This window comes from Haliotis cracherodii, unplaced genomic scaffold (genome assembly GCF_022045235.1).
Source record: "Haliotis cracherodii isolate W230 unplaced genomic scaffold, xgHalCrac1.p SCAF_7, whole genome shotgun sequence".
Lineage (NCBI taxonomy): Eukaryota > Metazoa > Mollusca > Gastropoda > Lepetellida > Haliotidae > Haliotis > Haliotis cracherodii.
In genome coordinates, this window is record NW_027266330.1 from 37,303,674 (window position 1) to 37,330,887 (window position 27,214).

At 41.2% G+C, this 27,214-nt stretch overlaps 2 protein-coding genes and 1 pseudogene across 2 annotated transcripts in view; 1 reads left to right on the top strand and 2 right to left on the bottom strand.

Moving 5' to 3' along the window:
• Positions 1–202: 202 nt before the first annotated feature.
• LOC139448056 (1,5-anhydro-D-fructose reductase pseudogene) lies at positions 203–1,437 on the bottom strand (annotated as a pseudogene).
• Positions 1,438–6,868: 5,431 nt separating this feature from the next.
• On the bottom strand, positions 6,869–10,397 carry LOC139447630 (trafficking protein particle complex subunit 1-like). The gene is made up of 4 exons (XM_071229041.1): positions 10,261–10,397; positions 9,881–9,951; positions 9,177–9,315; positions 6,869–7,589 (listed from the first exon to the last, which is right to left on the bottom strand). Exons 1-4 carry the CDS (start codon positions 10,357–10,359, stop codon positions 7,461–7,463), a joined length of 438 nt encoding a protein of 145 aa, XP_071085142.1. The 5' UTR covers positions 10,360–10,397; the 3' UTR covers positions 6,869–7,460.
• Positions 10,398–12,033: 1,636 nt separating this feature from the next.
• LOC139447332 (uncharacterized) overlaps positions 12,034–27,214 on the top strand; it is a 30,661-nt gene continuing 15,480 nt past the window's right edge. The window contains exons 1-12 of the mRNA XM_071228634.1: positions 12,034–13,825; positions 14,272–14,374; positions 16,743–16,842; positions 17,011–17,179; positions 18,638–18,673; positions 20,319–20,399; positions 21,259–21,375; positions 22,234–22,332; positions 22,528–22,683; positions 24,035–24,127; positions 24,872–24,985; positions 27,024–27,119. Of these exons, the coding sequence (XP_071084735.1) occupies positions 12,119–13,825; positions 14,272–14,374; positions 16,743–16,842; positions 17,011–17,179; positions 18,638–18,673; positions 20,319–20,399; positions 21,259–21,375; positions 22,234–22,332; positions 22,528–22,683; positions 24,035–24,127; positions 24,872–24,985; positions 27,024–27,119 (2,871 nt within the window). The 5' untranslated portion in view covers positions 12,034–12,118. The remainder of the gene's footprint in view (positions 13,826–14,271; positions 14,375–16,742; positions 16,843–17,010; positions 17,180–18,637; positions 18,674–20,318; positions 20,400–21,258; positions 21,376–22,233; positions 22,333–22,527; positions 22,684–24,034; positions 24,128–24,871; positions 24,986–27,023; positions 27,120–27,214) is intronic.

Here is a 27,214-nt window from a genome sequence, read left to right on the forward strand (position 1 = left end):
ATCATCAAGTTCCATGTGAAAATATGATATCTATTAACGATCAAAAACATAATAAATTAAAAGAATTTATATGAAACATATATTGGCTAAACACATAAAATCAAAAACGACAATCATTTGCCTTAGAGAATTAAGCAAAAATGTTGATATATTTTCTGATGTGTACAATTTTTTCCACGTGTATCAGGTATATATTAATATTAATCGTACTCCATCCCAAATTTGAGATGTCTGTTCATGCAAAATTGTCAGGATTAAAAACAAAGAATAGATAATTTGAAATCCATAAGTTAACTGTATCTTAATTCTTATGTCAATTCAACACATCAACATATATGACAACATATAAATACAGGATTAGAAAGGCTGATTTTTGTCATATTCAGGATGTGTATGAGCCCAGTCGAAGGGAAAGTATTTCACAGTGTTGTCCAACTTTTCTATTCTTTCACAATCCATCTGAGTAATTTTCCAATCAAGCACTTCAAGGTTTTCCCTAATTCTCTCAATACTCTGACTTTTTGGCAAGACACCAATGTTCTTCTGCAACAAGAAATTCAACAAGATTTGTGCAGGGCTTTTACCATATTCGTCGGATATTTCAATAATCACAGGATCTTCCAGTAGCTTTGGCAGACCGTCTGTCATATCATTTTTAAAAGGTGCTCCTAATGGAGCAAAGCCCGTCATGATGATATTTTTCTCACGGCAAACTTTCTGTAGGACATTTTGTTGCCAGTAGGCATGCAGCTCAAGTTGTAGATTTGCTGGCTTCACATCCGCCTTATCCCAGATCCTCTGAATCTGTGTGGGGTTGAAGTTTGACAACCCGATACTTTTAGTCAGCTTGCGATTATGCACATGTTCAAAGGCATCCCAGGTCTCCAAAATGTTGTACCAACACAGCTCTTTCTCCCCCTTCGAGTCAAACGGTACCAGTGTACCATCTCCTCTGTTCACAAGTCCCCAGGGGTGGTGTATCAGTAACATGTCAACATGCTTCAGTTTCAGGTTTTCTAAGGACAATTCAGTACTTCTTATGGCCGACTCTCTGCTCAGATACACTGAAGGAACTTTAGTTGTCACAAATAGTTCGTTTCTCTTCAATCTACCTGCTTTAATACGTTCGTGGATCACTTCACCGATTTCTACTTCATTTTCATAAGAAAGTGCTGTGTCGATGTGGCGGTAACCGAGAAAGAGCGCATAGTCCAAAGCTTGTTTTAAAATATCCTGTTTCAAAAGGTAAGTTCCTAGACCAACCGATGGCATCTTTAGGCCGTTGTTCATAGTTAGATAACGTACGACTGAAGACATGTTGACATATAACCATTCACTGTAGCATACAAGAGGATGTCGTCATTTGAAGAAGGGTGGCAGTGCGTGGGACGAGATCGTTTGACAGTCTTTTGTTTACCAACACCTACACGTGCCCCATTCCGGAAGCAGCCGGTATAATAACGAGTTATGTTTGTCGTGAAAGAAATCTTTTTCTAAGACTATTTTCAGTATTAGTGATATAAATGAGCCAAAGAAAGTGACTCAAACGATTCAAATAGTAAAACCGACTACATGGCAACCTTTATTTATATCTGCAGGATAAAGATTATGTTTACGACATCTGTTAATTATAGACTGGTTCCCGTTTGTTCATGCGACAGACTGGGAGCTAGTGTTAGAGCAGCGACACCAAGCGGAGGACCCGGGAACCAGTCTAGAGTTAAGTTATTACTAGGCCAAGAATGTTTCCAAGCTCCTTAAAATTCCAAGCGCGTGGCACCTTCGTTACACTCTCGGTAACATCGCGATAGAGAGAGTTCCGCGAATGGACTATCGATGCGAGGAATTTGTTCAACTTTATAATATATATACACTACATGGACGGATACAGCTTTTTTGAAAAAATTAAGATCTATTTATTGTCTTTGGTGGTAATTTATACAGAAATAAAGATTTTTTTCGAAATAAAAACACCATACTGGTCCTAGTGGGACTCACCGCGGAGGTATAATATTTATAGATCTACACATTTCACCCAAGTGGTAAACATCCAAGATCTCATTTTACGGACTGTGAAGATTCGGAGCAGAATAGGTCTTCAGCAACCCATGCTTGTCGTTAAAGGCGACTGAAAAAGGAAATGCTACTGTGGTTTGAAGTATTCCAGTCACAAGGAGTCCTATCGACAAGTTTACAGGAAACAAATTCGAACGAAAACAGGAAGATCACATTTATTCTAAGTCCAATGATGGCAGTCTGAAACGGACTATAGAAATATGCGCACGTGACTCCGTTATGATAATAATGTATTCATAAAACTTCTAATCCACACACAGAAATCATCTGGACAAAATTCTAGATTCTAAAATGACAAAATGACGCTGCGTTTGTTTTGTTAACATTGCTCCCATGATGCATGTTACTTTACACTTGCATAGCCATAGCCATTGAGTCTGTACTGGGAAATACTGGGAAATGTATACAAGTTCGTTACACTTTAGAGAGATAGAGGGAAACCATTAATTAATTCAGATAGGGTGAATTACCGAACTGTCCAAGCTATGGACAATGAGTTTACGGTATATGATAAATCAAACAAAACCGGTAAAGGGGTGGTCTCAAAAACAAAACTGGGATACGTTAAAGGATATTAGACAGCTTTGATACAGAGTGTTTAAGCGTATAGTGTACAAGCTTTATAAGAGGGAAGTAACCCTGCCTTGTGGTAGAATTTGGGAGAAAATTAAAGGTACAATTAATGTTTCCCGGCCTGCACTAACTATTGCTCTCCAAGAGATGGGATTTCGATAAACTGCGCGTGGCGATGACCGAGCACTTTTCAGGGGAAAATATTCCATCCTGTCTATGAGGTCACATTATCTCCGGACCATTCATAACTATCACAGTCAGGGCGTCCAGATAGTTTACCTTGATGAATCATTCCACTGACTACATGTGGCTATCGGCAGATGCACAAAAAAACACCCACAGACCATCAGGTAAAGGTAATCGTGACATTGTTTTGCACGCCGGAATCCGTGATATGGGGCTTAGTGATGGATGTGTGCTAATTTTCGAGGCTAAAAAGAAAACTGGTGATTCTCATAAGGAAATTATAGGAGGTGATGTTTTCATACATTGGTTGGAATTTCAGCTTTTGCCCATTTTAAACAACGCCAGTGTCATTGTCATGGATAACGCCAGGTAATAGTCTGGGAATCAGATACTGTCGCCCAAAACATGAGTAGTCTGAAGGCGACGATACAGGAATATATGACATTGTCGACTTCAGACCATATGGAACAAAGTTCAACTCGTGGAGAAAGCTCGGCTGAATAAGAAACCAGTAAAGTACAAGACATATGTGCTGGCAGCACAACACGGTTACGTTGTCTTAAGTACGCCACTCAGACATTGTGAGCTCAACCCTGTTGTGCCCATCTTGGCTCAGTGTAAAGGGTTCGTGGCAAGACATAACACAAAATGCAAAAGTACAGATTCATATACGTCATCAGCGGAGATTAATGCTACCCCAAGAAACCACCCGTAGAACTACAAATACTTCTTGATTCCAAAACCGCAACCTTCCAATACTCATCCCGTTTTATAGCTCCTAACTATTTCATCATGTTTCCAAGCAAATATATGCAGTACATATCCTGAATTGCTGCCCCATCAACGCATGTCAGTTAAGTACAATACCAGACCCGTGAAGATCCGGAGTAGAATAGGTCTTCAGCAACTCATACTTGGAATATTGCTGAGTGCGGCGTTAAACAACAAACAAACAAAAAGTACAACAGTAAAACTTTGAGACCACCCCCCAACTCGGTGACATTTGCACCTGTGAGAATGCACTGGACGGTGTGAGGTCAACACCTCGGCACAGGTGTTAGGTAAATTATCTCAGGTTATAGGCCATTGTATGACAACACACGAATATGTTCTACGTTTATCATCATTTTACCTGTAAAAGTACATTTGAAGGGTAGTCACAATGTCAGATAGAACATGCTAGATTAGGTCAATTTGCGTTATTTTGATATATGCTCTTTTTATAGGCCTATGACTCGTATTTATTATATGAAGCCAGAAAAGCATTGTTCTAGCATTCCCGACAGAACTTTAACAGGATCGGGTGGTCAGACTCGATGACTTAGTTGATGCATATCGTCGTATCCCAATTGCATGGATCGATGCTCATGATATTGTCACTGGATTGTCTGGCCCAGACTCGATTATTTACAGATCGCTGTCATATAACTGAATTATTTCTGAGTGTGGCGTTAAACAACAAACAAATAATTTTCCGGACTTTAAACCAACTTGCTTTTCTGAAATACTATTCAAAGCGCCACCAAGACACATCCCACTCATGAAAAGAGACTTGGGTTGTGAACTGATTTAAACCCACATCAAGTTTATCATACTATTTTGAGTTGATCGTTTCCATAAATACTATAGTCACCGATCCACATAAACTGATTTTGTTGATATAAACCATTTCAGAAATTATTACGCATTTAGTGAGAATAGGTTTTGCCATGGAAACGACCACAACCATATTTTTCTGAAAGAGTAGATATATTTCATCTACAATCAATAAGAAAAATGTTGTGACTGGTTAATACCTCCGGTTGGGATTCCACCTTCAGATGAGTCTGACACCACTAGCCTAATAGCGATGTAAGCAATACTAAGTTAATCATTGGGATTGGTATTGGAGGTATAAAGTGTACCACAATGTTTTGCAATGCACAAGGCCGTATTGCGATACGTATCACGATAGATATATATATATATATATATATATATATATATATATATATATATATATATATATATATATATATATATATTTATTTTGTACAATTCTATTTTTTCAGCAATCTGATACATGACGGTATGAAGTAAATTTCATAAATGGAACAAAACAAAATTAAAAGTCATAATCCTCGCTCCAGGGCAGCGGCAAAGCATTGGCAAGTATATAACATTAAACACATGACAAAATCCCAAATTGAAATCATCCGATATATCGAGCATGAAAAAATGATATTGTGATTCTTATCGTGGAAAGAATGAACCTCAATTTACCGATATACCAGTAATACCATGCTTGTTTGTTCGCAATTGGGATACGATGACATGCATCAACCAAGTCAGCGAGCCTGACCACCCGACCCCGTAAGTCGCCTCTTACGACAAGCATAGTCACCTTTTACGGCAAGCATTGGTTGTTGAAGACCTATTCTACCCCGGATCTTCACGGGTCACCATTAGTTAGTTACATGAATTCGACTTGCCTCAGTAACACACACTCTGCCCCACATCATCTATAATGTCTCCAAGCACCTGCTTCTGTTTCATTTACTTGATGAAACGCCATATAGACACACACATTTCTGAGGGTGCCAACCCCCTCCTCCCAAAAATCCCATCTAATTTTTCATCATGAGTCCCTTTGCTCGCCCCGAACACTATTTGACACAAATCTCAAAATCACATGTCATAATTCAATCCACAAAGGCAGAATGGGCAAGGGAGCATTTGTAACTTCAGTAGTGTTTGGGCTGGAGTGTCAACCCAAACGCCTACACACTCTCCCCCCACCCCTCCCCCAAAAAAACAAACCAAAACAAAACCATTATTATCCCCCGCCACGACGGAGGCGGGGAATAATGGAAAGGAGTTCGTCCGTCCGCTTCTCAAAATGGACAAATTTATATAAAAATATATTTAAGTCAGAGAAATTATATTTTACGCTCTGAGGTTACTGGTCATGATCTCAAATGCGCTCGAAAATTGGCCCTGTCAATTATTTTTATAGTGTTATGGCTCTTGCTCCGTTTTTTAACGTCTTGCATACCGTGTGAAATGAGAGAGTGCTGAAATTACCTGAATAAAAGTTTGCATGCTTATCTAAGAAACACTTGTCGAGTCTGAGTTCGAAAATTTGAGCCGTCAATCATTTCTTTACGGAGTTACGGCCCTTGACCCATGTTATTTTTACTTGGTCCTTGAGCTAAGTCAGCTATCTAAGAGATACTTATCAAGACTTGAGCATTTTTATCAGAGAAGGGGCATTTAGTGTGTATTAATTTCACAATTAATCATTTTTTTTCTATTGACATAAAGCGACCCAAGTCGCTATTTCTTCTTAAGGCTTTTGGGACGCTTTTTTAAAGTGTATATTCACTACTTTATGAACAAACACAATTCTAATGTGCCCTATGGCAGGGTAACGTAGTTTTCCTGTTAATTTGCTTCACTGGCGAATATTGCAGAATGGTTCTTCTCTGGCGTTGACGTTTTCTATTTCTGTGAAACCAATAACTTTAAGAAATATGTCTTTGTGGTACAATTTTTATTTCCACTTGTATCTTGTGTATTCACATCAAACACAAAAATACACTGAATGAAATAAATACAACTGTTGTGCTATAAAATTCACTAAGCATCTGTGAATCTCTCTACATGTCACAAGTGAGTGAGTGAGTATGGTTTCACGCTGCTTTAAGCAATATTCCAGCAATATCACGGCAGGGGACACCAGAAATGGGCTTCAAACATTGTACCCATGTCAGGAATCGAACCCGGGTCTTCGGGGTGACGAGCGAACGCTTTAACCACTAGGCTACCCGACCGCCCCTGTTGTCACAAGATATATACTTGCATGTTCCAATGACACCTCACAGCCATAAGCCATAATCGTATATCATGAAAGATCAGGGATTCGAACCCAGACAGAGGCAAGCTTCGAGTTAATGCCCTGTCAGAGATATAAGTTGCCTATAATGTGTCATGTCTTCCTCATGTTCATCGTCTTCTTGAGGCAAGGGAGATAACTGACTATTAAAGTCCAGTTTCCACCCTTGCGTAACAAGGCTGGAATTATGGAGTTGTATTCTTGCTGGACTGACGGGTCTATGCATAGTCTAATCAAACTGCCGTACAAATTTTGATTGATTGCAGGACTTTCAAAGCATGTGTGCCGCCATATCAGCTTTAACAGACATTTTCCAAATCTGACTGGGAGCCGTCATTTTGTTTGAAGTAAATGCAAGTGTATGAGAAGTGGAATCTGATTGGTCAATAGGAGGGACATAGAAGGAACATAACTCATAATCGCCACTGGTGGCGCTACCACCGAGCACAGATATTCCAGCCTAGCTTGGCAAGGGTGGAAACTGGACTTTTAAAGGAAGTTAACTCCCTTGCCTCGGGAAGATGCATATTCATCTGAATATTCATTACAATTTACATCAACATTTAAAAATTTTATTCTCATTACCGCAAAACAAACTTCATAAAAAAAAGAGTGTCAATTCTTGTCCAATCCTCTTCTTCCTTTTTCATATTTGATTGCAACAATATATAACAACCTTTGTCCATTGCCCAAAGGCTTGAATCCACCTTGCTTCAGTAACAAAATCAGCCTTTGAACCTCCCAATAACAGTTAGGACACACTGGTAGGAAAGATTGGCAACCCTCGCACAAAGTCATCTAGTTTAGCCTTAAAAAGTTCACTCGTGATGGGTTGGTCCAGATAACACAGGGGGTTCTTCACAACATACTCCACGTAGATCTAAAACAACAAAGTCAAATTTCAAAATTATAACCTCACGTGTACCTGCACTATTGAGACTGTAGCCAATGTATCTTGCTTGTGCTGGTCTCGAAGACTGGAAAAATGAGCCAGTGAATATGTTGTTACTGGAGTATTCTGCACAGCTATGACATATGTCATGGTGACCTGTGGATAGACTGGTTGACCAGCGACTGCAGGGTTTCAAATCTGATATCGGATAACATTTTCTGGGACAATGACTGGCTGTCATCCAAAATGTCCTATAGCCATTATACTCCTATGAGTGAGTATGGTTTTACGCTGCTTTTAGCAATATTCCAGCAATATCACGATGGGGGACACCAGAAATGGGCGTCACACATTGTACCCATGTCGGGAATCGAACATGTGTCTTCAGCGCGACGAGCGAACGCTTTGACTACTAGGCTCCCCAACCACAATTATGAAAATCAGAGAAAGTATGTGAAAATCAAGTAATTAAATGCCTCTGACTTAGCCCTACCACTGCATAGCTCCTTCCTGTCCAGAGCTTATGCCTGTAACATTCCATTAGACAGCAGGTCAATTCGGAGGTGAGGTGAAATGGGGTTTAAAGTTGTGATAAAGATTATTACACATACATAGCGATGTGCATGGATGTGTGTGTTTTGCTTCTTGTACTAGTCCGGTCTTATGCTTGTTTTATAGTGCTGGCCCAGTGAGATACCATGCAACAGTTTAACATGGATACCCTACTCAGACCCAGTATACTGACTCCGAGCAGACCAGTCCTTATCTTAGCCCATCAATGCTGAGCGCCAGACAGAGTCATAACCATAATGTCATGATAACAACTGCCATCTTTTAATGCTTTTGGTATGACACGGTTGGTAATCACACACACGACATTCTGCACTCTGGGCAGACGCTCTACCACAAGACCAATTTTGAGCGGATTGAAGACTTTTCAAGGGATTAAAATTATGTTTGTGACTCAAATTTAGTTCCTCTTACACTGGCTAGGCACTGTATATGTTTGTTCATAGTTCTATGACACTGCCCTGTGTCAAGGATAAAACAAGTGTGGTATTCATGTTAAAGTGTGTCATGGTATCTCAGTGGGCTTGCACTCTAAAATCAGCATTAGTCTGGGCTAGTACAAGCAGCCACACACACACATCACAATAAAAGTACAATATTCCTTGAACGTCAGACCCCACTTCATCTCACCTCGCCTCCAAAATGTCCTATAACCATTGCTTCCTTACAAGGTCACTGAAAGCTGATCAAGGATCTCCACCATGGACACAATCAGTCTGTCATAACAGGGATTTATCTAGACCTGCTCAGAAACAGACATTCAGACCCAAATATGCAGGAAACATGAAAAGAAATTCCCAAATTGGAATTACAAATTTTCCAGTCCAAGTCATATAGCATAAATTAGGTTATGGCTTAGTAGAATGAGTTGGTTCTAATTGCACTTTTAACAGTATTCCGGTTATATCAGTGTGTCAGTTAATGTGTGAGGAAAGCCTGAAGTGATGCATGTCTCCGACGTATACCACTTTGGTCATATGCTAGTTCTATTCTACCTATACTTACTGAGCTGTAGATCAACTGCAATGTCTCTTTGACGCTGCCAACATTGAGATCTGTGTTCATAATAAACTTGAGACCACTTTGCGTCTCAAAGAAATGTAGCTTGTATTTGGTTGTCTTGAAGTTCATGAAACCGTCTTTCCTGGAAACAGTTAAGGTATGATCGGATATACAGTTATTTCCATTTTTCAAGGAGATTTTGTCTGTGTAAGAGTGCTTTGCATGCCTATATTATCCAAAATTATGAAATTCACTTCATACTGGGATCAATTTTTAACTTTACGAAAAGGCAAGGTTGATCTGTTTTGGGGCCTAAGATTTAATCCACGAATTATGACTGATATGACCCTGTGATAACTTCAGACAGTAATATCATTATTATTATTATTATAATATCACATACATGGCAAAATATACTCCTTTTTAGGGCCTAAGATATAAGCCACAAAATATGATTAATAGGGATATTATTAGTAATACTCATATATCATGTATATTTGGCAAATTATACTCCTCAGTTTCTCTCGAAGGAGTAAACTATATGGAAAATTACATACATGGCCCTCTAACATTTTGCTCAAGTCACCATATATTCCCACAATATCAGGACCAGTTCAATATTTTCCTGTAGGCCTACCTATATAGCGATCAGAAAATTGTCAGAATCCCTAAGATCACTGATTGTGATGTCTCAATGTAAAGGATACATGTCTGTTGGTGATATCCTGTTGACAAATGATTTTATTGAGAAAATCATGCCATACATCAGTTTGAATTCCTGCAAAGAAAGAAACGCATGAGATGAGTTGATAATCCCAAACCTGTATCCGCCCTACAGCATCGCCCATAAAGTTTCTTGTCTCAAGTAAAAGCTTGATAAACAGCTCATTAACACAATACTTGTCATAGAATAGCAATGTTTTTCTGACGAATCCCTCAAACAATTGGACAGGCTGAGAACGTTGTTGTCTCAATGAAACCCCTTCCACGTTCCATTGATTATAATGTCAAAATATTTTGAAGCAAATATTGGCATGGATAAGATCTCTACAAAGTAAAAATATAACTATTTAGCTAATGTCACAACCTCCTCTTTGCTAATGCCCGACTGCTTCTTTCTGTTCCATTCTGCATAATACAAACACGTCCCATTTCGGTCAAATATATAAAAATTAAACACTGTCATTTTCCTGACTCTGAATCAATCGATTGGGAGGTACAGGAAGTGCCTAACAACTCCCCGACGGATATGCATGCGCAGGACGGACAAGTACCAAATATGCCTCAGTATAACAAAACATATGTTATATATGAACCATAAATATCTCGGAAATTTCACGGCTATAAACTGAGCTTAAAATTTATGGATTACAGGTTGTGAGGATCTGATATTAATTTGACGCACTTTTTATGCGTATTTATCTTAAACGGAAGTAAAACTACTTCCGTGTTTACAATTCTTGCGCATGTCCGAATTTCATGCCGTCGAGTTTGAAAGCACAGCGAAGTGTCAAAACACTTTCTTTGCGACTGTTGCAAGGTATTGCTTTTTCCTAATTTGAACATAAACGAACCTTTCAACACAATCTCATGTGGCACGCTGTAACCAGATACAAAGTAAATGTCATTAACTGAATTTACTTAGATATGTAATAGGCTCCGGATATTTTGAGAGTTCATGTTTGTGCTTGTTTTTGCATTTAGAAATATTGATTTGAGAAAGTTCGAGTGTTAGAGGGATAAGTATGTGTTTGTTCGCATAGTTGAGAGACATGAGAAATGGGAGATCAATTATTCCATATGTGTCCCTTGGCCTTGAAGACTTTTAGGGAATAGTTGCAGATAATTTCAGGTAGGTTTATTTTATTTATTCTCTTACATTGTACATGGGACATGTGGTGCACTTTGGACAGCACATGGTCAGATCCAAAATAGAAGTCGGCAACAATGCAGTTTAATGGAGGCAGCCTCACCCTCTACCAACAGCTCAATGGCCGCACTATAGTTACCGTGGCTTATGCTTGAATGCACTCACACTTGTCTTAGAGAGTTGACATGGCTTGGTGATTTACAATCTTAGGGAGCTGACATGCCTTTCCAATCCAAGCCCCTTGGTCGATCTTCGGGAGCTGACACGCCTTTCCAATCCTACACCACTTTTCGATCTTAGGGAACTGACATGCCGTTAGGGTAGGCCTGGTTAGGGTTAGGGTTAGCCTGGTTAGGGCTAGGGTTGATCATAAATTCTGACATAAAGACAAAATCTGTTTTAGCAAGTTTTTTTCCTCATTTTGATGGACAATGGCAGGCGTGGCTTTCTCAAAAAAAAGAATGGAGAGGTGTGAGTACACTGTGATGTCAGTAACTCCCATGCACAATTCATTGTTTACTTAACTGTGCATGCTCGTTAAAGAGGTGCAAATGACCCGTTAAACGAGCACTAATTACAGCTTCTGCAAATTAAAGCACTAATTAGCCAAGCCTGCAAACCGGTGAAGCACGTTCAAGCCCCTAAAGCGCTAATTGGATCTGAAAAAGTGCAATACTCCCGGGAGAAGTCACCAGAAACAGCATTTCAAGCAAAATAATTTTGAGAAAATGTCTTCTTACTGATTTTAAATACCCAATATAATAGACTCAAGGGAGTAAAATAAGAGAGAGATTACATGTAAATACAAAGTGTCTCAATGAGTTTTCTGGGCACAAGAAATTGTCGTCACCAATGACATTAGGGAGAATGAAACATGGGGATGACGATTCAGTACTTTGTCAATGAGACTACTATTACGCCTACATATGAAAAAGATAATATGGATAATATCACAATGAAAATATTTTATTTCCATTTGCAGGGTGTAGAACAACAATGATGGTCACACTAGTAGGTCAGTAGTGCATGGTTTGTAAAGAACAAGATTTAAGGGACTATATGAATCAACGTCTCGATGGAAGAAGAAACTGACCACTTTGTCCCCATTGCTCAAGAAAGGAGAGGTAACTCACCAATGTCTCAACCAGATATTGACTCCTATGACCAGGATTTCCAAGCAAGTCAAAGACGACAGAGTCCATTCTATGAATATTCAGAAAATAAAGAAAATATTCCCGACCTGGGAACAAACTTTACCTCCTCTGAAGCATTACGAACTGTGATACGAAGAGATGGAAGTCCAGTTCTTAGCAGTGAGCGGAAGAGGATGTTGGAGTATGTCCCAGACGATAATGAGGAGCTGTTTACACCAGCTAAGGCTCTTAATTTCACAGATGCTGATGAAACTGGAACTGATATTGGTTACGATGATCAACCAGGGCTACATGATTCTGTGGAAAGAAATATGGAACCAAATGGTTCGGATTTGATGAACTTTGGTTCTCTTGGGTCCGGCAATCAGAGGATCATAGAAGGCCATGACTCCTCCCCATTGGACCAGCGGGTTGTTGTCTCTCTGCCTCCGGACCAGGTCCCAGCATCATCAGTTCATGCATCATCTGTTCACTTGTCATCGGTAACCGTGTCGCCCGGGACCTCCCACCTACGTAAACTGTCTGTGGAGTCTCAGGACATTTCGCCCCATTTATACGACAGCCTTGATGAGAAAGAGGAACAAGTTTATCATTATGGAGGTCAAGGCCAGTATCAAAAAGACTCTAATTATACGCAAAGATCTTCACAAAGTGTGTTCAGTCCATTGCAGTCTCCACATCATGCAACACTTTCGACTTTAAGAGAACCTCGTAATAATGTTTTTGATGGATCAAGTTTGCCGTCAAACAATGTGTTAGCTCATTCTTCTCCTCAATCTGAACCCCCTTTAACCACATACTCAGGTCGGAATGATGATCACATTCAGACCATGTCTCATAGTCTTCCAGATAGGATTAATCAAACCAATTTTGGAGAATTTGGAGACAACTTGCAGCAAAAGTCAAAAGATTCTGCATTGCAAGTGCAAGGTTCTTTGTCGGAATGGGTGACACCGAATGTTTGTACGGCGGACACTATGCCTGCTAAAGCACCTGTGAACCACATAGCATTGAATATTCAGAGAGTCAAATATGCTAGTAAAGTTAACAAGACTGAGTCTGCCAAAACCCAGAATAATGGAGCTTGTCCCAGGTTTAATAGAATGGATCAAAAACCAGTTGGGGGCAAGAATCAAACTCAGAATTTAGTTCGTCGACCAATCAATAATCAGCCCGCTAGGCAAACACGGCCTATGGTGCAAGGTTCAGCTGACCTTGACCAAAGACATTTGGTGGCCAATCAGAGGCAAGGTCAACATGGTCAACAAGGTCAAATGAGTAAAGTGCTTGATCAAAGTGTAAAGGTCACTTCTCATCCCGATCAGGGTCACATGTCTGGTTCTGTTGTGAGTGGGGGTCGCTATGGTGGTGTTGGTGGTGAGATTCAAGCTAGCATAGGTAATCAGAGCGATGCTTTAAGTAGTCCTGGCTCAAGGATGAGGCATAATCAAGACAGGAGTGGGGTGTATTCTGGGGTTGAGTCCCAGAGTTTTCCTGCTTCTTACATGGGACAGAGCTATCACAATTCAAATGTCAGTCCCCGAATGTATGATCACGAGGCTGTGAGCACACAAGTTGGTCAGATGAGGTCACCAGTGTCTCATGGATACAACTTCTCTCCACAACAGGTAGGTGTTGCATTTCTTTCTACAACCATGTTATCTGGACTTTTCATTAAAATCTGGCCTTAAAGTTTAAAATGTTCCAAGAACTAGCAGCAACTTTGCAACACTATGAGCAGATTGAGGTTTAAGTATGTTTGGATTTATATGTAATTGTGTGTAGTGTGGATCGTTGCCCATAAGATCTATCACTCGATTGTCTGGCCCAGACTCAATTACCATGGGAGCTGGAATATTGCTAAATGTGGTATTAAACAGCAAAAACACACTACATGACTGGGCTTCCTGCAACATCAAGCTGAAGCTCCAGGATTAAAGCTGTTTGAAGCTGAGCTCATTTACTCCTTATTTCCACTTACTCCTGTGGTTCCACTTACCCCTGTGGTTCCACTTACCCCTGTGGTTTCACTTACTCCTGTGGTTCCACTTACAGATATAAGTGATTGTTTCAGGAGAGAAAGAGAGATGGAGATGTGGCACGGGATGTTCAAGGCATGGAAGATGTTCGCAGCCATCTCCAGAGCATGCTGAGGCTGTCCAATGATGTCATCAAAGGTACCTACCACACGCACTGCTAGGGTTGGCGTATTGGCACATAAGGCATATGGCAATATATCGCAATACAGAGAGCAATATTGCTATATGTATTGGGGCCCAAATTATATACAGTTGTACTGTTCAAATGGTACTTCTTCATTCAATCATCCAGACTTCATATTGCAAGATGGGAAGTATGGATAAACAAGACTACCTATTATGTCATCAATATGGAATGCTAATGTCCTTCCAAATGGCTCAGGATTGTAGATGTTATTTATTTTATTATATATTCATTTTTTTGTGACTGTATTGAAAAATAACGATGTACAAGGATTGTATTGTGATGCATGTTTTGCTGACCGCTGTATTGCCGCAACTGAATCCTGTAATAAAAAACCCCGCAACTATTGTCTATTATGCATGTGTTGTTACCATCCATGCCAACGTCCAACAAAATTGCGGATGTCATCATAGTTTGGAAAAATGTGGGTTATTTTTGTTCAGGTTCATAACAAATTAAAGATGAAAGAAATATGCAATATTTGTCAAATAGATATTAAAGTCAGGCCCGTACCTATCACTAGTGCTCAATGTTACATGTACAAAGAACACTGTTACATATACACAGGACACTGTTACATATACATAGAACACTGTTACATGTACACAGAACAATGTTACATGTACACAGAACACTGTTACATGCACACAGAACACTGTTACATGTACACAGAACACTGTTACATGTACACAGAACACTGTTACATGTACACAGAACACTGTTACATGCACACAGAACACTGTTACATTGTTACATGCACACAGAACACTGTTACATGCACACAGAACACTGTTACATTTACACAGAACACTGTTACATTTACACAGAACTCTGTTACATGTACACAGAACACTGTTACATTTACACAGAACACTGTTACATTTACACAGAACACTGTCACATATACACATAACACTGTTACATTTACACAGAACACTGTTACATATACACAGAACACTGTTACATGTACACAGAACACTGTTACATTTACACAGAACACTGTTACATTTACACAGAACACTGTTACATGTACACAGAACACTGTTACATGTACACATAACACTGTTACATATACTCAGAATACTGTTACATTTACACAGAACACTGTTACATATACACAGAACACTGTTACATGTACACAGAACACTGTTACATTTACACAGAACACTGTTACATTTACACAGAACACTGTTACATTTACACAGAACACTGTTACATGTACACAGAACACTGTTACATGTACACATAACACTGTTACATATACTCAGAATACTGTTACATTTACACAGAACACTGTTACATGTACACAGAACACTGTTACATTTACACAGAACACTGTTACATTTACACAGAACACTGTTACATGTACACAGAACACTGTTACATTAACACAGAACACTGTAACATGTACACAGAACACTGTTACATGTACACAGAACACTGTTACATGTACACAGAACACTGTAACATGTACACAGAACACTGTTACATATACACAGAATACTGTTACATGTACACAGAACACTGTTACATGTACACAGAACACTGTTACATATACACAGAATACTGTTACATGTACACAGAACACTGTTACATGTACACAGAACACTGTAACATGTACACAGAACACTGTTACATGTACACAGAACACTGTTACATTTACACAGAACACTGTTACATGTACACAGAACACTGTTACATGTACACAGAACACTGTTACATGTACACAGAACACTGTTACATGTACTCAGAACACTGTTACATGCACACAGAACACTGTAACATGTACACAGAACACTGTTACATTTACACAGAACACTGTAACATGTACACAGAACACTGTTACATGTACACAGAACACTGTTACATGTACTCAGAACACTGTTACATGTACACAGAACACTGTTACATTTACACAGAACACTGTTACATGTACTCAGAACACTGTTACATGTACACAGAACACTGTTACATGTACACAGAACACTGTTACATGTACACAGAACACTGTTACATGTACACAGAACACTGTTACATGTACACAGAACACTGTTACATTTACACAGAACACTGTTACATGTACTCAGAACACTGTTACATGTACACAGAACACTGTTACATGTACACAGAACACTGTTACATGTACACAGAACACTGTTACATGTACATAGAACACTGTTACATGTACTCAGAACACTGTTACATGTACACAGAACACTGTTACATGTACACAGAACACTGTTGATGTGATGACCCTTAATCAGTACTTGCCACACTATGACTTGATTGTTCCGTGTTCTGCATCAAGGTTGTATGTTTCAGCCGAGTCGGGCAAGTTTGACCACAGTGACACAGCCAGTGAGTTGCTGATGGACCAACCCCTCAACAGACAGCTCAAGTTTGACACAAGCTCTCTTATGGGGTAACTACACAGTATCTATGTTCTCAGGAGGAAAGTTGAAGTATGACGTACATGTAATAGGCTGCATTTGTCAGTTTTGATACAAGTATGGGTGGTTACATAGGCTAGTGGTAAATGTTTTGTATCTAGGTCATGGCTGGTTCCATTATCATGTGGATGTTGTTTCAGGCCAAGAGTACAAGAGGAGGTGTCAGAACTGTTCGAGAGCTTCCCCAACTTTTCTTCAAAGATTTTCTCCGACTTGTCCAGCACCAATGTGGGGCGTCAGGAGGGGTCGGTGCACAACGAGAACCTGTACCTGCGGGAGGTGATGGAGAAGGAGAGATACCGGAGGAAGGTGGGTGGGATGTGTGGGTGATGGAGAGATACCGGAGGAAGGTGGGTGGGATGTGTGGGTGGTGGAGAAGGAGAGATACCGGAGGAAGGTGGGTGGGTTGTGTGGGTGATGGAGAGATACCGGAGGAAGGTGGGTGGGTTGTGTCTGTGATGGAGAAGGAGAGGTACCGGAGGAAGGTGGGTGGGATGTGTGGATGATGGAGAAGGAGAGATACCGGAGGAAGGTGGGTGGGATGTGTGGGTGGTGGAGAAGGAGAGATACCGGAGGAAGGTGGGTGGGATGTGTGGGTGGTGGAGAAGGAGAGATACCGGAGGAAGGTGGGTGGGATGTGTGTGTGATGGAGAAGGAGAGATACCGGAGGAAGGTGGGTGGGATGTGTGTGTGATGGAGAAGGAGAGATACCGGAGGAAGGTGGGTGGGATGTGTGTGTGATGGAGAAGGAGAGATACCGGAGGAAGGTGGGTGGGATGTGTGGGTGGTGGAGAAGGAGAGATACCGGAGGAAGGTGGGTGGGATGTGTGGGTGATGGAGAAGGAGATATACCGGAGGAAGGTGGGTGGGATGTGAGATACCGGAGGAAGGTGGGTTGGATGTGTGGGTGGTGGAGAAGGAGAGGTACCGGAGGAAGGTGGGTGGGATGTGTGGGTGGTGGAGAAGGAGAGCTACCGGAGGAAGGTGGCTTGGATGTGTGGGTGATGGAGAAGGAGAGATACCGGAGGAAGGTGGGTGGGATGTGTGGGTGGTGGAGAAGGAGAGCTACCGGAGGAAGGTGGGTGGGATGTGTGGGTGGTGGAGAAGGAGAGCTACCGGAGGAAGGTGGGTGGGATGTGTGGGTGATGGAGAAGGAGAGCTACCGGAGGAAGGTGGGTGGGATGTGTGAGTGGTGGAGAAGGAGAAATACCGGAGGAATGTGGGTGGGATGTGTGAGTGGTGGAGAAGGAGAGATACCGGAGGAATGTGGGTGGGATGTGTGGATGATGGAGAAGGAGAGATACCGGAGGAAGGTGGGTGGGATGTGTGGGTGGTGGAGAAGGAGAGATACCGGAGGAAGGTGGGTGGGATGTGTGTGTGGTGGAGAAGGAGAGATACCGGAGGAAGGTGGGTGTGTGATGGAGAAGGAGAGATACCGGAGGAAGGTGGGTGTGTGATGGAGAAGGAGAGATACCGGAGGAAGGTGGCTTGGATGTGTGGGTGGTGGAGAAGGAGAGATACCGGAGGAAGGTGGGTGTGTGATGGAGAAGGAGAGATACCGGAGGAAGGTGAGTGGGAAGTTGATGGAAGAGGCTGGTGCTTATAGATGCACCAAGAAAGCAGCATACAATTGTGTAAGAATAATTACATATATAACCGTATGTCAGTAATCATGTACATAATGGCATCAATGACTCCAACTCATAAAATATTATCATTTTAATGAGAAAATTGTAAACATTGTGTGAATATTTTTTGTCATTTCAGCACTGTGAACAGCATATTCAACAGCTGAATGCAAAGGTATTTTAAACTTGAGACAAATTGTATTAAAAAGTATGTATATTATTGCTATCTTTCAAAGTTAGTGAGGTAACTTAGCTATTTTTAGACCAAGTAAGACTTTGGTAACCAAAGACATTGTGTCAAGTATTGGCGAGACTGACAGTGTTATGTACAATGTGTCAAGTATTGGTGACACTGACAGTGTTCTGTACAATGTGTCAAGTATTGGTGAGACTGACACTGTTATGTACGATGTGTCAAGTATTGGTGAGACTGACACTGTTATGTACGATGTGTCAAGTATTGGTGACACTGACAGTGTTATGTACATTGTGTCAAGTATTGGTGGCACTGACAGTGTTCTGTACAATGTGTCAAGTATTGGTGACACTGACAGTGTTCTGTAGAATGTGTCAAGTATTGGTGACACTGACATTGTTATGTACATTGTGTCAAGTATTGATGACACTGACAGTCTTCTGTAGAATGTGTCAAGTATTGGTGACACTGACAGTGTTCTGTACGATGTGTCAAGTATTGGTGACACTGACACTGTTATGTACATTGTGTCAAGTATTGGTGACACTGACAGTCTTCTGTAGAATGTGTCAAGTATTGGTGACACGGACAGTGTTCTGTAGAATGTGTCAAGTATTGGTGACACTGACAGTGTTCTGTACGATGTGTCAAGTATTGGTGACACGGACAGTGTTCTGTACAATGTGTCAAGTATTGGTGACACTGACAGTGTTCTGTACGATGTGTCAAGTATTGGTGACACTGACAGTGTTCTGTAACATGTGTCAAGTATTGGTGACACTGACAGTGTTCTGTACAATGTGTCAAGTATTGGTGACACTGACAGTGTTCTGTAACATGTGTCAAGTATTGGTGACACTGACAGTGTTCTGTACAATGTGTCAAGTATTAGTGACACTGACAGTGTTCTGTACATTGTGTCAAGTATTGGTGATACTGACAGTGTTCTGTACGATGTGTCAAGTATTGGTGACACTGACAGTGTTCTGTGTAATGTGTCAAGTATTGGTGACACTGACAGTGTTCTGTACATTGCGTCAAGTATTGGTGACACTGACAGTGTTCTGTAGAATGTGTCAAGTATTGGTGACACTGACAGTGTTCTGTACGATGTGTCAAGTATTAGTGACACTGACAGTGTTCTGTACATTGTGTCAAGTATTGGTGACACTGACAGTGTTCTGTACGATGTGTCAAGTATTGGTGACACTGACAATGTTCTGTACAATGTGTCAAGTATTGGTGACACTGACAGTGTTCTGTACCATGTGTCAAGTATTAGTGACACTGACAGTGTTCTGTACATTGTGTCAAGTATTGGTGACACTGACAGTGTTCTGTACGATGTGTCAAGTATTGGTGACACTGACAGTGTTCTGTACGATGTGTCAAGTATTGGTGACACTGACAGTGTTCTGTACCATGTGCCAAGTATTAGTGACACTGACAGTGTTCTGTACGATGTGTCAAGTATTGGTGACACTGACAGTGTTCTGTACCATGTGTCAAGTATTGGTGACACTGACAGTGTTCTGTACGATGTGTCAAGTATTGGTGACACTGACAGTGTTCTGTACGATGTGTCAAGTATTGGTGACACTGACAGTGTTCTGTTTATTGACAGTTACTGGAGACCCAGCAGCAGTTGGTAGTTGCCGTGTCAACAGACAAGAAGAAAGACATCATGATAGAACAGTTGGACAAGGTAGGATAAGGGAAGAATGCATCAGGATATTTTTGTGTCATTGATAATTTTAATCCATTGATTAAATTAAATTTCTCTATCCTGTTCTATATATTGCTTTTATCATGAACTTGCCATCTCTTCAAGACTCCCCAATGGGCATTCTAGTCCATCCTGTTTTCAGCATCCCATGCTTGTCGTATGACATGACTCTGGTTTGACCTGGCTGTGTTACTCATGTTATCAACCTTTGGTTTTCCTCACTCACACAAGGTTGTTTGAAGGCATCAGAATTGTTCAATACATTGCTGGTATATTACTAAAGAATTGATAAGGATCACCCAATTCTTTCGGGTAGCCTAGTGGTTAAAGCGTTCGCTCGTCACGCCAAAGACCCGGGTTTGATTCCCGACATGGGTACAATGTGTGAAGCCCATTTCTGGTGTCCCCCGCCGTGATATTGCTGGAATATTGCTAAAAGTGGTGTAAAACATACTCACTCACTCTGTCATGTAATGTACTTTCAAACTATGCACATTCAAATGTTACTTATGCCTTATGTGCTCCGCCGACCCAGCTGGCCCAGCCGTCTAAGGTACTGCAATTCGCTGTGCAGTGTTGCATCCCTTGGGCACGTCAGAAACCTCTGGTTGTGTGTTTGAAACACGTTCACCCTGATTATGTTTCTGGGTTTATCACCACCATACCCATGGTCCTGGATTTCACCAAAGTGGTGAACGTCTGAGACTGTCTTTTGGCTTATTAATCTGACACACCATGATATGCCTGGAATGCTGTTCACTTATGCCCGTGGGATATGTTTAAAGCATTTAATATACAGCTGCCACACATTTACTTACTTTCAAGTCTGAAATTTCAGCAACTGGCGAAGGTGGTGGAGGGATGGAAGAAAAGAGAAAGGGAGAAGGATGACTACATGAAGCTGCTGATGAAAGAAAAAACACAAATAGAACAAAGTCTAAATAACCAGCAAGCGGTAAGACCATTCCTTGTGTCAGTTCACTCTACATCTTCCAGCATCACTCAACAGTGGGAACTGCTCATAGTTTTCAGATGGGGTAGTCAAGTCATGGTTCACACAGACTTAAACAATTCTTGTATTTTTCGGTGTTAAAATATCAGTTCTGGCCTTGGAATGGCTTTGAGAATGGACAATGACAAGAGCCTGAATTGTATGTCTAATTCTGTAAGTCCCGTCCTGGTGGTTGGTTTGTTGTGGCCAAGGGCTGTGCCCCCACATGGATGAAGCTGATTCAAGTTGTGGGGACATGTCTCGAAAAGTTCAGGAAAACTTTACTCACTTTCTAATGTAGCCCAGTGGTTAAAGCGTTCGCTCGTCAAGCCGAAAACCCGGGTTCGATCCCCGACATGGGTACAATGTGTGAAGCCCATTTTTGGTGTCCCCCACCGTGTTATTGCTGGAATAGTGCTAAAAGCGGCGTAAAACCATACTCACTCACTCACTCTAATGTAGAGTTACTTACTATAGCATGATGACAGTAGCCACATGTACATGGTACGTTTACTTTCAAGTACAAGAAGAATGGTTGCAGTTCCAGGGAGCATTGACAGAGCCTTCACTAAGTTAGTTATATTAAGTAAGCTGGGATTATGTGTTTCGGAAAGTGTCTACCAATCAAAATGGTTCATGCCAACCTGGAAGAGAAGGGGAAGTAACTCCTCTGTACACTCACTGATGGATAGGTTGATGGGTACTTAAATAGTAAGTGTGTTTCGTGCTTAACATAAAATCAATCAATGTTCTAGTTAATCTTTTGAACAACACAAGTAATCAAGCTGATATTCATTTCATGTTTTATTGTTTATGTTCCAGATGATCAATAACTTTGAGAGGGAGATGGCCGAGACTGTGTCCGAACTGAAGAGAGAAAAGCAACACTCAGCCATTGCAGTAGAGAATCTTAAACGAGAGGTAACAAGAATAAGAAGTGATATATTTAAAGTTTATTAGTCTGACACAAGATTGACTTGTTCTTTGTGGATCTGCAAATGTTGATGCTCCTGATACCTAGGTCTGTCTTGTAGTTATCTGTTTCAGCATGCTATCGTGATTGCAATGTAGGACTTTTGTGAGATGGACTCATTGTCTTTCTCTTTCATCTGTTAGCTGGAGACAAAGAGCAGAGAGAAGGTACGGGCAGAGGAGGTGCTGGAGGGAGAGAGGGAGAGAGCCAGTCTGGTGATGCAGGAGTGGGAACAGCTGAAGGAGGCTCGAGAACTGGCTGAGAACCGGGCACAGCAGCTCCAGGACAGGTTGCATCAGGTGGGTCTCTGTTCATCATCAGTATCTCACAGCAGCTCCAGGACAGGCTGCATCAGGTGGGTCTCTGTTCATCGTCAGTATCTCACAGCAGCTCCAGGACAGGCTGCATCAGGTGGGTCTCTGTTCAACGTCAGTATCTCACAGCAGCTCCAGGACAGGCTGCATCAGGTGGGTCTCTGTTCAACGTCAGTATCTCACAGCAGCTCCAGGACAGGCTGCATCAGGTGGGTCTCTGTTCATCGTCAGTATCTCACAGCAGCTCCAGGACAGATTGCATTAGGGGGGTCTCTGTTCACCGTCAGTATCTCTCAGCAGCTCCAGGACAGGCTGCGTCAGGTGGGTCTCTGTTCATCGTCAGTATCTCTCAGCAGCTCCAGGACAGGCTGCATCAGGTGGGTCTCTGTTCATCGTCAGTATCTCACAGCAGCTCCAGGACAGACTGCATTAGGGGGGTCTCTGTTCATCATCTGTATCTCACAGCAGCTCCAGGACAGGCTGCATCAGGTGGGTCTCTGTTCATCGTCTCTGTTCATTGTCAGTATCTCACAGCAGCTTCAGGCTGCATCAGGTGGGTCTCTGTTCATTGTCTCTGTTCATCGTCAGTATCTCACAAGTTTTGTATACACTACATACCTCCAATATACCTGAAACATACTATGTGATGTAGTAGTGACGTGTGTCTTTTTTCAGTCAATTGATGAGTAGGGGCTGTTTACTCATGTAAAGTCAAATGAGTCGTACTCCGTATATGAATTTTGGCCAAACGCTGCCATTCATTGCCTGAACTTGAAGGAATGTGTAGAGCAGATGGTCACAGTAATTCAGGAATTTAGCAATATTGCTGTTTACTCGATGTAATCTGAGCGCTTGATGGCTTGAACCAGTCCTTGTCATCATCCGTTGGCTAAGAAATTAGTGACTGCACTGAAAATGAACCGTAGTTATTCATGGGTGATGGAGGAACATGGTGTATACAAACCCCTGAAATATTGACGATGGTCTCTGCTGGAACCAGGCAAGGATTTATGAACCCCCGATACTTGATATAGGCTAAAACTAAAATATTTAACATAACCAGCAGTGATTTAATGAGAAAAGGTCTCCAGTACCTCTTGGTGATGGTCTGGGCCCTGTTCCACAAAGCGATTGAGCGCTGAGGTTATCGTAACTCCCATACTCTAACATAGACTTACGACAGTCATAACGCTACAATCGCTTTGTGGAACAGGGCCAAGGATTAGTCACAGACTTGTGTGATATGGCATGTTTTAAGCATGACTGTGGCATTAATCAACATTCAGTGACCCACTCCAATAACCTGGTTCAGCTGATCCCATTCTGTGTTGTCCAGGAGCAGGACGAGTGGTACAAGCGGGAACAAGAGCTGCTGGGGAAGATTGATGATGTGAAGGAGGCCAACCTCAAGGTCATACAGATGGAGAGGGTGGGTAGTGCCGTGGCGGCGCCAGCAGGTCCTGCTCAATAACATCAGTGAAACAGGATTCGCACAATATTACTGGATATTCCCACAAAATTATCCTTTAAACAAGGAATTATTCGTGCACAAATGTGACCTGTCGTGCATTTTCAGTTGTGTAATGCACGACCAATGGTCATGGTATCAAATCTCCATGGATACAGACCCGTGAAGATCCGGGGTAGAATAGGTTTTCAGCAACCCATGCTGCCGTAAAAGGTGACTATGCTTGTCGTAAGAGGCGATAGGATCAGGTGGTCAGGCTCGCTGACTTGGTTGATGGATGTCATTGTATCCCTATTACGTGGATCGATGCTCTTGATATCAATCACTGGATTGTTTGGTTCAGACCCGATTATTTACAGACCACCATCATAAAGCTGGAATATTGCTGATTGCGGCGTTAAACAACAAACCAACCAACCAATCCATGGATACGTAAAATATTACATCTGCCATCAAAATTAATGAGGAAAGCGACCAATGGATGTTGTTCCGATCTGAATCATGACAAGATCATTGTTGGCCAGTCACAGCTTGTGTTTCAAAGCATATTCCATAGCCCATCTCACTACTTTGTTTTCCTATCTCATTCTACCCTTCGTCATCCCTTCCGCTAATACAATTACCTCCCCTTCATCTTCACGGTATGCAAGCTGCATGTGATGCAGAACGAGTTAGCTGGGTGGTGATGCCTGTTTGTTGTTGCAGCTGAAGACGGAGGAGACAGAGCGGAGGGTGTCAGAGTTGGAGGAGAGGAACCGTTTGCTGGAGACAGAAAACAAGAAACTCGACCTAGAGTTTGATGAAGCCAGGAGGGAAAAGGTTAGTTGGGTGATCATAATATTTTACCAAATGAACCGGACCTATTGTGGTGTATTGCTGTTGTGTATTTAAAAAAAGTATGGATTTAATGTTGTGATGTTTTCTTGAGGAAAATGTTGTTAATTAATTGATCTACTTTCTGCAAATTTTCATTGTGTTTGTAAGAAGGTGATTCTGTTTCCCTTTTTGAAGTGTTTCAGGTGTTGGGATTTGCAATGTATGTGTACAAACTTAAGCGATTTCTAATTTTTTTTGTCACCTCTATGTTGAATTTTCAGTTCAAGTTCACATTGTGAATAGTTTTGATCAAGTCACTATGGTATCCCATTATCATTTATTCAGAAATTTTACTGTGTATTAGGAATATAGGGCAAGCCTATGACCGATATTGCTCAGGGCCATATTCATTTGGGCGGTGGGATAGCCTTGTGGCTAAAGCGTTTGCTCATCACGGCGAAGGCCCAGGTTTGATTCTCCTCACAGGTATGGATCCAATTGCTGGTGTCCCCCGCCGTGATATTGCTCTGATACTGCTTAAAGTGGCTAAAACAATACTCACTCACTCACCCATTTATATTTGTAACCACTGCATCATTGTGATTCTTTGTTTTAAGGAATAATGATGAGTGGGAGTTGTTTATCGTACAATAAAACACTGCTGGGAGAATAAACTACTTGAGGCACAGGTTTATTTTATTCTCCCTGCTGTGTTTTATTGTACGATAAACAATGACCACAAGTTGTTTATTTTCTATATGAGATATCAACGTTATGTACAGCCTCTTTAAGGATCTTAATAAATGCACAAGCTATAAAAATATTTACCCGTATTCAAATAATGAGTACAATCTGACCTTGGCAATGTTAGACAAGTCCATTTTAGGAACAAGGGGGTTAAGTTTGCTATGTTCCAGATATTCTCACAATTTTTGCGTCTATTATCTGTACCTTTTCTCCCAATATTGATTGTCATATCTGTCCTATTCTTGGATGTGATTGTTTGGCCAGCTACATCAATGGGGATCAACTCACTAGACGCTTGCCTCTCAAAAATAATGTCCAGTTTATGACGTCATCAAGTTCGAATGACGTCATGATTGAACAATGTTTTGTTTTATCGTGAAATAAACCATACGTCGTTCTTCATTGTTCTTTGATATTTTTCGCATAGCTATCTTATATAGTTATCAGTCATAACTTGCCGAATTTCTGTCCTCATGTGCAGTGATGTGTAAGCAAATATGTATTTTAGTTGTGTGAAATAATATTACAGAGGAGAATACGTCCAGTTTTCACAGTGTTATAATGCACCAGCTAGAAAATGCCTTAATCAGAATCCGCTTTGAAGATGCCTTACAGTTTGATGAAAAGCCTTGAATAGGCCTAGAATTTGGCTTGTTTGACAACCATGGTTAACTCTACCGTTAATAAATTTATGACAATTATTTTTACTTATAATAATGTTTGAGGACATCATGTTAGCATGTACCGGTAACTCCATTAATATTGAAACACTAAGGTGAGCTGACTTCAATATTTTTGGGTGTTTTTGGATGAACAAATCAAGCCATTGATTCAGACAGTGAAGGTAAACAATTCGTAATAAATCTGTGGAAAGGCACAGCTTGAAAGGCCTTAGAAATTCCTCAAGTTTTGGATGTTTGTATGTGGCCATGTTATATAGGAGAGTGTGAAGGTGCTGTCATGTTCAGTGCAGTCAAGTGTGGCCATGTACTATCATGACTAGGTGCGAGTGAAGGTGCTGTCATGTTTAGTGTAGTCAAGTGTGGCCTTGTACTTGCAGGAGAGTGTGAAGGTGCTGTCATGTTCAGTGCAGTCAAGTGTGGCCTTTTACTTGCAGGAGAGTGTGAAGGTGCTGTCATGTTCAGTGCAGTCAAGTGTGGCCTTGTACTATCATGACTATAGGAGAGTGTGAAGGTGCTGTCATGTTCAGTGTAGTCAAGTGTGGCCTTGTACTTGCAGGAGAGTGAAGGTGCTGTCATGTTTAGTGTAGTCAAGTGTGGCCTTGTACTTGCAGGAGAGTCTGAAGGTGGAGATGGCTATCCTTGAGGCAAAGTTCGAGAGTTCCCAGAGGAAGATGGAGGCCGACCTGCACTCACAGATGGAGAAGGAGGTAGGGTCATCTTAGTTCGTTTCTTGTTTAACGACACACTCAGCAATATTCCAGGTCTGGGACAACAGTCTGTAAATAAACAAGTCTGGACCAGA